This window comes from Uranotaenia lowii, chromosome 1 (genome assembly GCF_029784155.1).
Source record: "Uranotaenia lowii strain MFRU-FL chromosome 1, ASM2978415v1, whole genome shotgun sequence".
NCBI classification, from domain to species: domain Eukaryota; kingdom Metazoa; phylum Arthropoda; class Insecta; order Diptera; family Culicidae; genus Uranotaenia; species Uranotaenia lowii.
Genome location: NC_073691.1, coordinates 44691729 through 44705152, shown reverse-complemented (window position 1 = coordinate 44705152; position 13424 = coordinate 44691729). Strand labels below are relative to the sequence as shown.

The 13424-nt window shown below is 42.4% G+C and overlaps 1 protein-coding gene across 3 annotated transcripts in view; it reads left to right on the top strand.

The window, feature by feature from the left end:
- The window catches only part of LOC129739130 (uncharacterized), a 362823-nt gene that overhangs the window by 335537 nt on the left and 13862 nt on the right, over nucleotides 1-13424 (top strand). For 2 of the 3 annotated variants that reach the window (XM_055730527.1, XM_055730529.1), the window contains one exon: nucleotides 10903-11196. In XM_055730527.1, coding sequence (XP_055586502.1) covers nucleotides 10903-11196 — 294 coding nt within the window. Of the gene's footprint in view, nucleotides 1-5103; nucleotides 5489-10276; nucleotides 10801-10902; nucleotides 11197-13424 lie in introns of those variants that run through there. The other variant, XM_055730528.1, reaches the window with a different exon arrangement.

Genomic DNA, 13424 nt, shown 5'->3' with positions numbered 1-13424 from the left:
GAATTGAAACCGAGTTAGCTCGCTGACAGACTTCATTCAATTACATCTGTCACTAGCTTACTACTAGCAGGGTTTCACACGGTGTCAAAAACCCTTGACGTTGTTGTTAATAGTTTGATCCGTATGCGGATGACATTCGGAACCAAAACCATTAGCCTGGATCCCTTGTGTTGTTGTTTTGCCACGGTAATGATGAGCCTTTCCCGTGAGTCAAACCAAAACAACACAACCGTCTCGCGGGTGAGAATCGTGACTTGAAATGTCGCAACGGAACCCGGCTTGCCCCCTTTTGGAGAGCCTCAAACACAACAGCATCCAATCGAGCGAGAATCGTGATGAAGATTCACCCGTGTGTCTGTCTGGTCGGGTCTTCTGCTGAAAGTTGTCTCGTGAGCGTTTCTTTTAACCTTTTTTTTTGTGGCAACCTTTGTGAAGGAGCTAACCCTTGGTGATCCTGCCGGTAAAATTGTACAAATCAATCAAACCGGAAATATAACTAAAAACCTTTTTTAGCTTGTTTCTATATGTGTTTATACTTGAATAATAAGTGTAGTTTTTTTCAAGTGTTTTAACTTCGACAGGTTATCCCAGTCGGAAAAACTGTCAAAATTTTATTTTTGAATTTCGATCAAAAAATTATGATTTTGAATCTCCTCTTCTCAACTCTTTTGTTTTCTACATTACTCTACCATAGTCTTCTCTAATGTACTCTACTCTACTCCACTCTTCTCTTCTCTTCTCTTCTCTTCTCTTCTCTTCTCTTCTCTTCTCTTCTCTTCTCTTCTCTTCTCTTCTCTTCTCTTCTCTACTCTACTCTACTCTACTCTACTCTACTCTACTCTACTCTACTCTACTCTACTCTACTCTACTCTACTCTACTCTACTCTACTCTACTCTACTCTACTCTACTCTACTCTACTCTACTCTACTCTACTCTACTCTACTCTACTCTACTCTACTCTACTCTACTCTACTCTACTCTACTCTACTCTACTCTACTCTACTCTACTCTACTCTACTCTACTCTACTCTACTCTACTCTACTCTACTCTACTCTACTCTACTCTACTCTACTCTACTCTACTCTACTCTACTCTACTCTACTCTACTCTACTCTACTCTACTCTACTCTACTCTACTCTACTCTACTCTACTCTACTCTACTCTACTCTACTCTACTCTACTCTACTCTACTCTACTCTACTCTACTCTACTCTACTCTACTCTACTCTACTCTACTCTACTCTACTCTACTCTACTCTACTCTACTCTACTCTACTCTACTCTACTCTACTCTACTCTACTCTACTCTACTCTACTCTACTCTACTCTACTCTACTCTACTCTACTCTACTCTACTCTACTCTACTCTACTCTACTCTACTCTACTCTACTCTACTCTACTCTACTCTACTCTACTCTACTCTACTCTACTCTACTCTACTCTACTCTACTCTACTCTACTCTACTCTACTCTACTCTACTCTACTCTACTCTACTCTACTCTACTCTACTCTACTCTACTCTACTCTACTCTACTCTACTCTACTCTACTCTACTCTACTCTACTCTACTCTACTCTACTCTACTCTACTCTACTCTACTCTACTCTACTCTACTCTACTCTACTCTACTCTACTCTACTCTACTCTACTCTACTCTACTCTACTCTACTCTACTCTACTCTACTCTACTCTACTCTACTCTACTCTACTCTACTCTACTCTACTCTACTCTACTCTACTCTACTCTACTCTACTCTACTCTACTCTTCTCTACTGTACACTTTTATAAGATTTTTTTCATATTCCGATTCAAATGTATAAACACGTCAACAATAAGTGTAATTTTTTTATAGTGTTAAAACTTTGACATATTATTACAGTAAGAAAAAATGTCGATTTTTTTTTTTGATATTTCAAAATTTTGATTTTAAACCTTTAAACCTTCTCTATACTCTACTCCAGAAAGTAAAGTTGTGTCCAGCTAAAATTTGTCAAAAAAGTTTCTTTTTTTTTAACGTTGCTCATCGAAGGGTTTCCCAGCAAAAGGACAGGCTAAGTAGCACACAGACACCAATTGACAATTTATGGCCCAAACGGCAGCACAAAAATGTTAGGATTGGCACTTGAAAATCCTCACGAAAGAATCTTCCTCCTTCGTCGTGCTGAGTGACTTTACCGGGGAGACTTCAACGACTCCCTGTAGAAAACGAGGCGAGGAACCTTCCTCGAAGTCGCCGAAAAATCCAAAGGCTTATCACCGGTTCCATTATGTTCGACATGGGCCCATAAAGCGACTTATCGATCGTGTTCTCCTGTTCAGCCTTCCTGCTGCTAAAAGCGTCCCACTTGAAACCATTAGGAAGGGATCGAGAAAAAGGGATTTGCATTAAAACCTTAAAAACGGACGAATCGTCGTCGTCGTTATCTGATTTCCTGTCTGAGGGTTTTCGAAAACAAACTGACCCGACGAGTAAAACCCATCAATCCAAACAACGGAGTGTCATCCATCCGTAATGAGTCGTAGTCGTCTTCGACGACGGATTTGATGGAATTGTCGTCACTTTACTTTTGCTGTCTGTGCTTGTTATCCGGCTGCTAATGGTGATTTTTGCCAGTGTTTGTTTTTCCTCGGAAAACCTGGAACGATATGCGAAAGTTATTGCCAAGTACCCAACGAAACCGGATGTGAGTCGTTTTGCGTGTTGGCGCACTAACAATTACACTCCCAGGTAAAGAATAACAACACAATTAAAAAAAAAGATTAAGCGCAGTTTTTGTCATTTTGGCGACTGTGAGAAATTGAATAGTTGAAAACGGTTTACTTCGATCGATCACGTCACATTCTTCAAAAGTTTTGTTCCAGTGTTTTCGAATTGTTTTGACAACTGATTCCCAGTATGAAAATTTGTCCAAAATCGGTCAAAAATTGTAAAAAGAATTGGAGAAAGCTGTCATTTTTCTTGAATTCGTGTAAGAGTAAAGAGCAGGCTTATGTATTTACAAACAAAATCAATTTTACTTCGTAAAATAAAATTCATAATTCAAAGAGTTTTGACCAATAGAACGAATAAAACACAGCGATTGTGAGAAAAACCCTGCGTTCATTTACAGATTGTTTAATCCTTATTGCATCACAAATCACATTCTCTCGATCGTTTGACGGATGTATTACCTATTGTCACCAAAAAAACGGCATTGTTCTCAAAGCCCATAATTCCCCAAACCTAACGTCCAATTAGACAATATTTCGCCAGTAAAGAATAAAGAGAAAAAAATAATAAATAACGCAAATGTCTTTTCGAAAACACAACCCAAAATCCGTTCCCATAACAAACGGATTTTCTTCGGACATTTTCACTTGTGCGTGTGCACAAGTTTTAAGCTTTTGTGTAAGGAAATGCAAGCGAGAAAAAAAACCTCAACCCCGAAACAAAGGAAAGGGGCAGACAGCTCGCTCGCCCGAAACCAGTGATTTTCCCAAAAACCTTTAAACCCAGACTAGAATTAAAGGAACGGGAGAATAACAACAACAACAAAAAACACAACTTTAAGAAATCCGAATTTCCTGTGTCCTCCTACCTTTCATTTGTTAGGATTGTTGGGCTGCTCATTTCTTGGCCTTGTTCTGTTTTCGTTGTTGTTATTATTATTGTTTCTTTCTGAGCTTTGATGTGATGCAGTTTGAAATGATCCTCCATTAACCTTTTATTTCGTTCAGTCAGACACCAGAATATCGGGATTTGTATCCGTTGTCCTTGGCAAGAGACGAACCCCTAATTTTAGCTCTGGCAGTGTGTAGATTTATACTTTTTCTCAATTTTTATGATGGTTATGTTTTGTTTTACTGCCGGGTTTTGCTGCTGCAGCAAGTTCGCGCATTAGAATCCGGCTCGAAGGACCTGCTGGTTGGATTTTGGTTCCAAATTGGTCATAAAAACTTGTGCAGTCGTCTTCCGATCGTTATTGGAGTTTGCATCCACCTTTCTTGGCTGTGTGTGTGGCTGATGATGATGGTTTTTGTTATTGCTGAAATCTATCCGTTTGGGTGTAGGAAGGCCGTTAATCGTCCGCGAGACTCTCGAATAAAATATATGAAGGTACCTACACAAATCTCGCGCCCTTTTCTATGCAAATTGGTCACCAGTTGATAGCCAACAATCCGTGTAAAGTGCGTAGGTGATCTGTTTATAAACTAACTTATCCTGCCTACACTTTCCGCGGCGGCTTAAACTCGGACTTAAACATTGCCGATGCCGTGCGCACTTAGTTAGAATGTTGATTTATGCTCAAAGGTGTGCGCAAGTGCCACTTTTTGCGCCGCTCTTCTACCTGCTCGACCGAATGCAAGTCGGTCGGTCGTCGAGAACGTGTTGTTTTTGTTATTTACATTGGCACCCATCTCCTCGATCGTGTTCTGTGAAGCTTCAAAATGCTCAGGTCGAAAGTGGAAAGAAAACTTCTTCGTTCGAACGCAAGTATAGGATTTTACCTTCATTTCATTTCGTTTCTTTGGGTACAGTTTTGCTGTTACTGCAGCAGTCGTGATCTTTCGATTCTTTCCTCTCCCCCTTGCATGATGGTTATTGCATCTTTCCCTCCTTTGCTTTGCGCGATCTACACACAATGGATCGTTCCCGAGGAAAGACGAAACCGAAAAAAAAAGAAATCTCCCAAGAAAGCTAACATGAACACCTGAATCAACCAACTTCTTCGAGAAATTCACCACCGAAACCGAACCTAGAAAAAAACTGACAGCATTCTGCTGATCGACTAAATTCACCACCCACTGACAAACACAAATAAACATAGGAGCCTCACCTTGAATGAGCGACGAAAACAAGTTTCCGAGCTGCTAGGATCAAATTTCCCCCTTTGTGTCGTCCGTCGTTCGAAGTAGTTGGCTGTGAGTTCTTCGTTGCGCCATTGCCATGGCGATCGAGGGCGAAATTCACCACCGTTCGTTCGCACCTATACTGTGGCATTTGCACCTGCCAGCATTTTCGATGCTCGTTTCTTCTGTTTGCGGGTGTTTGTGGAGTTGTTGGCGGTGTTGGCGTGCCACTCAGCCAGCAATCCCGCTAGCTAGGTGTTTTCTTTAGTCTTGATTTTGAAACCGTGCGAGTTGGTTGTGCTTTCGTGGTGCAGCGAAGCGAAGCGTCGCGTCAGTTCCGTTTCATTCACAGTGTGATCGGTTTTTGTTCGGTCCTTTTCTGCTGCCACCTCGGGAGATTTGTGGATTCACTGAAAAAAAAATAAGCACTCAATCGACAGAGCTTGTGTTGGTTTAGTTAGGGGGAAGGATACCACAGTCAGTGATCTTGTTCCATCGGCAAATTATGACAACACACAGAACGAAGATCGTGTCTCAATCGAAAATGATCTAACAACTTCTTGGATATCGAGGGAAGTGAATGTCCACAGCAATGGACTGTGAGCATTCGGAGAAGAAATAATAAGGCCAAGTGTATGAGTGTGTTTGGAAGGTTTGTTACCATGAAATCTTACGGAACGTGATTCAAGTGGTTGGAGCAGTGATTGGCAGTTTTGGAGTAACCCATAAAAGGAAGTCGTCTCGATCCATTGGATTAGGAGAGAGACATGTGTTGATTCCACCGACTCAAGGATTACCCACAAGTGTAACCCCAATTTGACAGCTTCGGCGATCAGTCAGAGTCGCCAATTATGAAACAACAATTGAGCAAAGCCACAGCGTCATCTGCTGTCGCAACTTTCGTAACAAGAATAAGGAAGTTTATACTTAGCCAAAATTACGGGAAAGCTGCATCTCGACGCACCTTCTCCGTCAACGGGTTGGGCTTTTTCTTTTCTGTTTCTTGGTGCCGCTCCCACTGATAATAGCCTTGGCGTTTCACCTGCTTCTGGTGTTTTGCAAGCGGGGATTCACCTTTAGCTGTCTTCTGTGTGTTTTTTTCCTTTCTTCTGCTGTCTGTTTATATTTCCTTTTTTTTTTTGTTCCATCGAGGGGACCCAGCAACATGTGAATCATCACCCGTTACCGCACCCTTTTTCCTGGCGAATAACAAAAGAAAAAAAGTAAACAAGTGTATCATTAAACGCACCGGCAACCTCATCGAATCCAATCCCCATTCCCAAAAAAGACACTGAACAGGGAGCCTTTGTACAACGATTCAGAAAAAAAACAACACGAAAGCGAGCGACATGTGCAAAATTACCCATCGATCATAAAGGCCACAAAAACCTTGGCTACTGCCTAAACGCGCGGGCCGGGCCATCGACTGTGGTAATTGGTTCGCATTTTGGTTGCATTAGTGTCCCCCCCTCGCTTTCCCTTCTTTCCTCTTGGTTTTGGGATCGTTTATCGATTAACGACCTCCCTTTTCCAATCGACTTTTTTTTTCAAGGGAAAACAATGAAATCGAAGCGTCGTGTTTTAACCCGCGCTAATTGGTAGGTACTTTTCGGGAAGCGTGTACGCACACGTGCGTTGGTCTGTCAACAACAACTGTTGTTGACATTGTTGCTGCAGCTCCTACTCCAAGAAGTGCACCGGAACTCGCGGTGCGATCGCGCTGATAAGCGGCAAGTGTTCCATTTTCGAATCGGTAACTGGTACAATCCAAGTAGGCAGGCACGGCATCCGACCAGATGTGTTGATTTGCATCAACTGTAGCGGAGTGACCAACTGGATTGTGTTGTTTACACATCTGTCGCTGCAATGCATTCGAAATGCCCCACAAATTGGTTGACCCAGAACGTGCCCACGATTGCAGCTCCACGTCGCGAGGTTGCGCTCTTGACAGAGCAAGAATCGTGATCTCGCTTCGGTTTCAGCCAATTGGAAACAGTTGATTTCGATCAACTGTGGTAGTTTGACTCGACCAAAAATTAACTATTTTGGTATTCAAAACAAGTTATTTTTCCCTTTCAAAACTACTCATTGTTAACTTTCACCTACGTCAAGAGTGAATAAAACTCGTTTGAAGGCACTCATCAAAGTGACCTTCCAAACGTCAAACAGCTCCGAATTACAACAAATGAACTACCGGATCAAAGTGACCTATCAAAATCACGCGCGTTATCGCTTCACTCAACGCTGATTTACTAGTCCAGTCAGCCGAAATCACAACAAAAACTGGAACCTGCGTCCGATGCAATCAACGTCAACCCAACAAAATCAACAGACCGAATCCGAATACTGTTGTCACCGACTGTTGTTGTTCTTTTTGTTGATGTCATGTCGCAGTGAAACATACTTTCACGCAATTTACTTTCGTTTTCACCTCTCCCGGATAAACTTGATTCTCTATCATCACGTAACAACTCTCGGAATGAAAAATAAAACGAAAACGAACCAGTGAAAAAGGATTTACCTTTATTTCCGAAAATCAGGCATTCCTCGGGGAACCTGTTTTCGCGGTTTATCGGTTTACTTTAGGCTTCTCTTTCCCTGTTAATGGATTGGAATGAAGTTACGTGAACCTTCATTATCGGTTAAGCGCCACTTTCTATCAATGCGCTGAAAATAAATTTCGATAAACAACAACAAAAAAAAACAATTTGAACCACAGTTGATTGAGGATCAATGGTTTGTTTACAAAATGATTAAAAAGGAAACAACCTCCTGAAATGTAACTTTTTGACTTCATTTTTTCCACAACATTCCTTTTTTTTGCTAGAACGGCTCAAAATCTAAATATTGTTCTTTTTTAGAAGTCCGAAAAATTTGTCCAAAAACGAACAATATTCGGACCGATTGCAATTTTAATCAATCAATGCGATCATCGAGCGACAATGTGAATTATCCAACAATATACCAACATCCATGATTTATTTCCTGCTAAAACGACTTAAAATCTAAATTTAGCCGTTTTTGAGTTCGAAAACTTGGACCACAAACGTACCGAATTCGGACCGTTTGAAGGTTTAATAGAAAAAATTACCGATTGGGTCGTGCAAAAAATATGAAAAAGTAAAAATGAGTGTTTGAGTGAGACTCGAATTTTTTTTTAGGATCAGTTTCCATCTATTTCCATTCACCGAGTTGTATCCATTCTATGTTTTATCGAAGGAAAATAATAAATTTCTAACATTTCTATTTGAGAAACGCCTCACCTTGGAAATCGGTACGAATTCGGACTGAATCTTATCAAAAAGCTGCTGAGTTACTGTGTTCCCATTTAAAAACGATCTGTTTCAATTAATGAAAAAAAAAACCAAAATCGAACCGAATTAGAGCCAATCATGTCCCAGCTTTTTTTTTCTCAACTGGGATTTTCAAAAACTGTCAAAAGTAATGAACACTCAGAAAAATCCGAACAAAACTTTCAAAGGAACTAAAATGCGAAAATTACCCACAATGACTGGGATTAATTTTCACATCATCACATTTTAAGAATGCCTTCCGACACTTGAGTCGCGTCAATCAAAGTGCCTCCCTGAATTCGGGACACTTGCCACACCAGAATACCAATCGAGGCAAATTGTGGACCCATTATTGGCTTCTACCGAAATCGTGTATTCCCATTTCGGTAGAGATCGGTCAGTCCAAACAAAACAAAACACCCAACTCAGGGTACAACTTAACATTCCAGACACGCGCGTGAACGCATTTTTCGGTTGATGGTGCTGCCATCGTTCGAATCCCATAAGCTGAGCCGTTTTATGACAACAAACCATTTCCCCGCCGAAAAAGGCAATGTTTTTCTAACGAGCTACCTCGCCCCTTATTAGTTGGGTCTCGACCAATAATAAGCGGCAATTAAAATCAATCCAACTGGAAAACCTGTCCGTTACTGCCTCGGTGGGTATTGTCGAGGCTGATTGGCTTTATGGATTTTAATAGTCGTGTTAATACGTTGTCATCATTTTTTTTTTTTTTTTGTGAACTTGCGCCTTGTCACTACGAAGACGTCTCGTGTCAAATAAATCAAATAGGCGGGCATTTTAATGACCTTTCGCGCACCAAACATGGCGCCTCTCATTCGATCGTCGAGACAACAGAAGTTTACCTTTCCCCACAGCACACGCACACTCACGCTTAACTTGGACTAGCGATCGAGTGACACTCTGTTGGTGGGTAATTACCTGACGATTTAATCCTCGCTTACGCAGCGCTTACAAGCCGTAAAAACGCCCACCCTACGCTTAGCCACCATCGCGTATGGGTGGACAACTTAAGAAAAAAAAACTAAAAACAAAACAACAAGAAGCAAAAGACGGTGGAGGCGTCTCGGAATATTTAAATATGGCCGCCCGCCTCCGCTGGAAGTGACGATGCGAAAATTGACGTTTTCCCGGGCGATCCGGCCGTCGCGCGGTTCCGGTCCAAGAATTGTAAATCTGAATTAGTTTAAATTCGCAGCGGCAAACGAGCGTGAACCGGGTGAATGGGCGGGCGAATCGACGAAATTAAGTCGTTTCTGTTAAATCCACCTAATTGGTTCTTGCGCGGGGAGAACGGAACCCACTCTTTTATTCCGCCGTCCGTCCGCGAAAGTAAAATTTGACTCATCAGCACTTACCTTTGTACCTGTGTTTATTTTCTGCCTCGCCATCGAATGACAGTCGAAGAAATGGTCGACTTTTCACGTAGTTCGTTTGCCGTCCCGTTTGTTTTTTCGCCCTCGTCAGCACTGATCCTCCGAAATTCGTTGAAAATTGTTTACATTTTACCTCAAACAGACTTTTCCACGCCAACTTTGCTTGCATTTTTTTTTTTTTTTTTATTTCGTTCACCGTAAACCATGGTCATCAAAATGTAGGTACCTAGAGTCGTCGAATGCGCGAAAGTGAACGACCAGAGTTCAAACAAACTAACAAACGTGCAAGAAGGTAAACGGTGGCGAAGAAGAAGACGGTGACTCATCGGGCATTTCCGTTTTTACCGATCGCGATGGGTGTCTTGTAGTTAGGTTCGTGTTTTTTTTCCTTTCAAGATCGTTTCTTTTGTCCATAATCCAACGAAGCTGAACGGAAAGGATTTCAATTTTTATTCATTCAAAAGGGGACGACTCGGGTGAGCAGGAAATTCCTGACATTCTTGGGCAATCTGGATGAGTCAAGTCAAGACTGCTCTCCGTGCATGACTGATCAAACAAGGTTGTGTAACCCCTTCGAGAGCCAGCGTCCTTATCTCTCGGATCGTTGCGAGTGAGCTTTGCATCGCTAGGCGCTAGATGAGTTACCAAATAAGCCGATCACTGCCCAAACCACAGTCCACAACAACAAAGTTCGGCTACGGCGTAGCGAATTGGGTTGAAAATAAAAGTTTCGAAACATGTCTTTCACAGATACTTAAGTGATTATCTCGGCCGATTTAGTCGCATCTGCTGCTGCCGCCTACCCGTTTGTTGGTAGCGCTTGATCGGATTAACAAAACTGGAGAAACTAAGCCGACTAAATTTAATAGCTCAAAATGATCAAGTTTCGGTACAAAAGGAAGGAGACAGCCGCAGCCCCAAATGCTGCTGCTGCGGCAACTACTGCGACCTCAAAGTCTACTGTGGCCGATAAGGCAGAGACGGCTGCGGCCGCTCATCTGCAACCGGCATCGAGTGCAACGTTACCAAAAACTAGGAATTCTAGCCATAGTCAATCGGTGGTGGCTTCCCAAATCCACCCCCAGTGTGATATCATCGAAAGCTACAGTCCAAAAAGTGGCACCGCCAACTACCAAAACCTAACCTCCACCAATGAGTACCATCTCTCAGCTCAAGTTCAAGCGTCGTCTTACCACGACGTCCTGAATCGTATGAAAACGGAAAGCATCCATCAGCAGCATTATGAGTACATTTCGTGTATCAACTCGATCGTTGTAAGTTTCCACGGGGATAACTCAACCTTCTTTCAACTTACCTTAAGTACTCCCGAAAAAAACATGACCTAACCCCATTTTTCCTTTCTATCTCTTCCATAGGAACTCTTCTCGCAGCTGCAGACCAGTTCGGAGCCGGCCCTATGTCCGGAACCGCTGCGCCGAGCCCTGGCCAGTGGCCCTCTAGCGGGGCGTCGCTTCCCTCTGGGATGCCTCGGCGACGCAGCCGAATGTTTCGAGCTGCTCCTGCACCGGGTTCATCAACATCTATCCCCGACGGAAGGTGACAGCTGCGACGCTCCCCAATGCATCGCCCATCAACGGTTCGCTATGCGCGTCGTCGAACAGAGCGTGTGCGAGTGCGGTGCCAACTCGGAACAGTTACCCTTTACCCAGGTAAGCCCCTGGCTCGAGATCACGTAAGACCCAAGACCGTAGTAACCTTTCGAAATGATTCGGACATAAAGTACCGAACTTTACGACACCTTCCCTCCTCTTAAGTAAATGAGTAAGTGCTTTACGGAACCAATTTGCTTGTCATCATCGTCGTCGTCCGAGGCTTTCGTACGAAGTGATAAAAAGATTAATACAAATGAGCAATGATGACTCGTTGTCGCGCGCCGTCTCGTCCGTGAACCTTTAAGCGTTTTTTGCCAAGATGCCAGCCGTCTCTAAAGATGCGCTATAAATCATAATCAAGCACGGGCCCAATCATTCGAGAAGCGGTCGAGCCTCGCATCGATCGATTCCATCGAAGCAACAAGCATTGGATTGGGTAATCGTATACGAGATGTCTCTCTACTTTGTGACTAGAGTGTTGATGAATGTCACAATCATCCGAGGAGCCATGGGTCAAACTTGGGGTGACTCGCATATGTGCTCGATTACCCAATACACGTTGCAAAAGTGAGGCTTGTCGCATAAATTTCCGACTAAACACTTCGGATTGGCGATCAATTACAGCTTAATTTCTCGGAAGCTTTCGTGAGGTTCCAATGCAGAAGAAGGAAAAATCGAACGAGTTGTGCTGATTTCAACTGACTGGGCCGGATGTTTAGTTGAAACGATTAAAATTAGCCTCGGTTCGGGCGTTGCCGGGAGCGTTGACCCAAACGATAACGAATTTTAATCAATGGAAAGCAAAATTTTTCGAAAAAAAAAATTCATACGGAGTATCATGTTTACTTTTTATGGTAATCAAGAAGGAAAACTGATACTCCAAATTAAAAATTTGTAATCTTTAACTTTTTAATGTTGACTTTTTTTCACGAAAAATTCTAATTTCAAATACGGAGTTTTAACGATGATAACAAATCTAACTTCAGAAAATATCATAGTAATGTTAATTAAATCGTTATTCAATCATGTGTTTAAAAAAAATTAAAGAGAAATTTTTACTTCAGAGTATTGTGTTTTTTGAGGTAACCAAAAAAAATGCGATACTCAGAAGTAAAAAAAATCAGAATTCAAAATTCCATTTCGAAGGCAAGATTTAGAACACAATTTTGTGTTTACAAATATATCGGATTTCGACACTGCATCACCATTTTAAAAGGAAAAAAATCGCTTACTTACTTAATAATGATTGCACAAACTCGCTTAGAAATCCATTACCGCTATTCTATCTATATATTAACGAATGTTGCCTGCAAAACCCGATCGCTAATGCGCTCAGCGCGACCCAGTTCGACGCAATCGCAAGATCTCATTTTACGCACTCGTATGCAGAACTGAAAACTTCTTTCCGAAGCAGCTTCGATCTCTTCGCGCGAGGAACCGCTAGGCGCAGGCATACATACGTGTTTGGCAACGACGTGTTCGGGCTTCCATTCACCTGTTTTGTCCAGCACAGCGTTGCCTCCCTCGCGTGTGCCCCTTCCCAAACGGAAGATCACCCACAGGAACTGGCTCTGAGTTGGTCTCAGTTTTCGGAACCAGTTTTTCTGACCAACTCGTCGTCGTCGTGTCATTGAAGCATGTCGTCCCGCAGAAATCTATCCTTGTTTGATTTGCTACAACAACCTGCTCGTAGTAGGCATTCGAGAAATGAAATTGATGACTTGGGAGCAAAAAAAAAATCGAAAAACTGAAGAAAATAAACACCCGAGAGCCGGGCGAGCGCGCGCTCGCGATTGTTATGGATTTGTCTTCCGAAATTTGAATTTCAAATCAGCATATCTCAAACATCGCATAACCAGAGTCACCAGTTTTCGAATCGAATGCTGCTATTTGATATCCAACAACACCATTCACCAGCAGCAGCGAGAGCCGCCTAAAGTAGTTGGCCATGCAGCGCCGCTTCGCGCTTCTACCTGATGCCATTGAAGCGTGGAGGCGATCAAAGCAGGCGACGAAGGGTGATTTGAGTTTTTATAAAAAAAAAACAAAGGGAAAGTTCGACTGATAATTAAATCGTAACGCGACTGTCGACTTATCAATCGTTGACAACCGATAAACTGATTGATCATCGATCTTCAAAAGTTACCAACCTAAACTATCAAAGGTCTAGGCAAGCGAAAAAGTAGTCCAAAGTACCTGCGTTTGAATCAACGGCGGCGCTGCACTTTAATTAATTCTTTACGGCTCACTTGTGTATTCCGTCCATGCACCTGATTGAGCTTGAG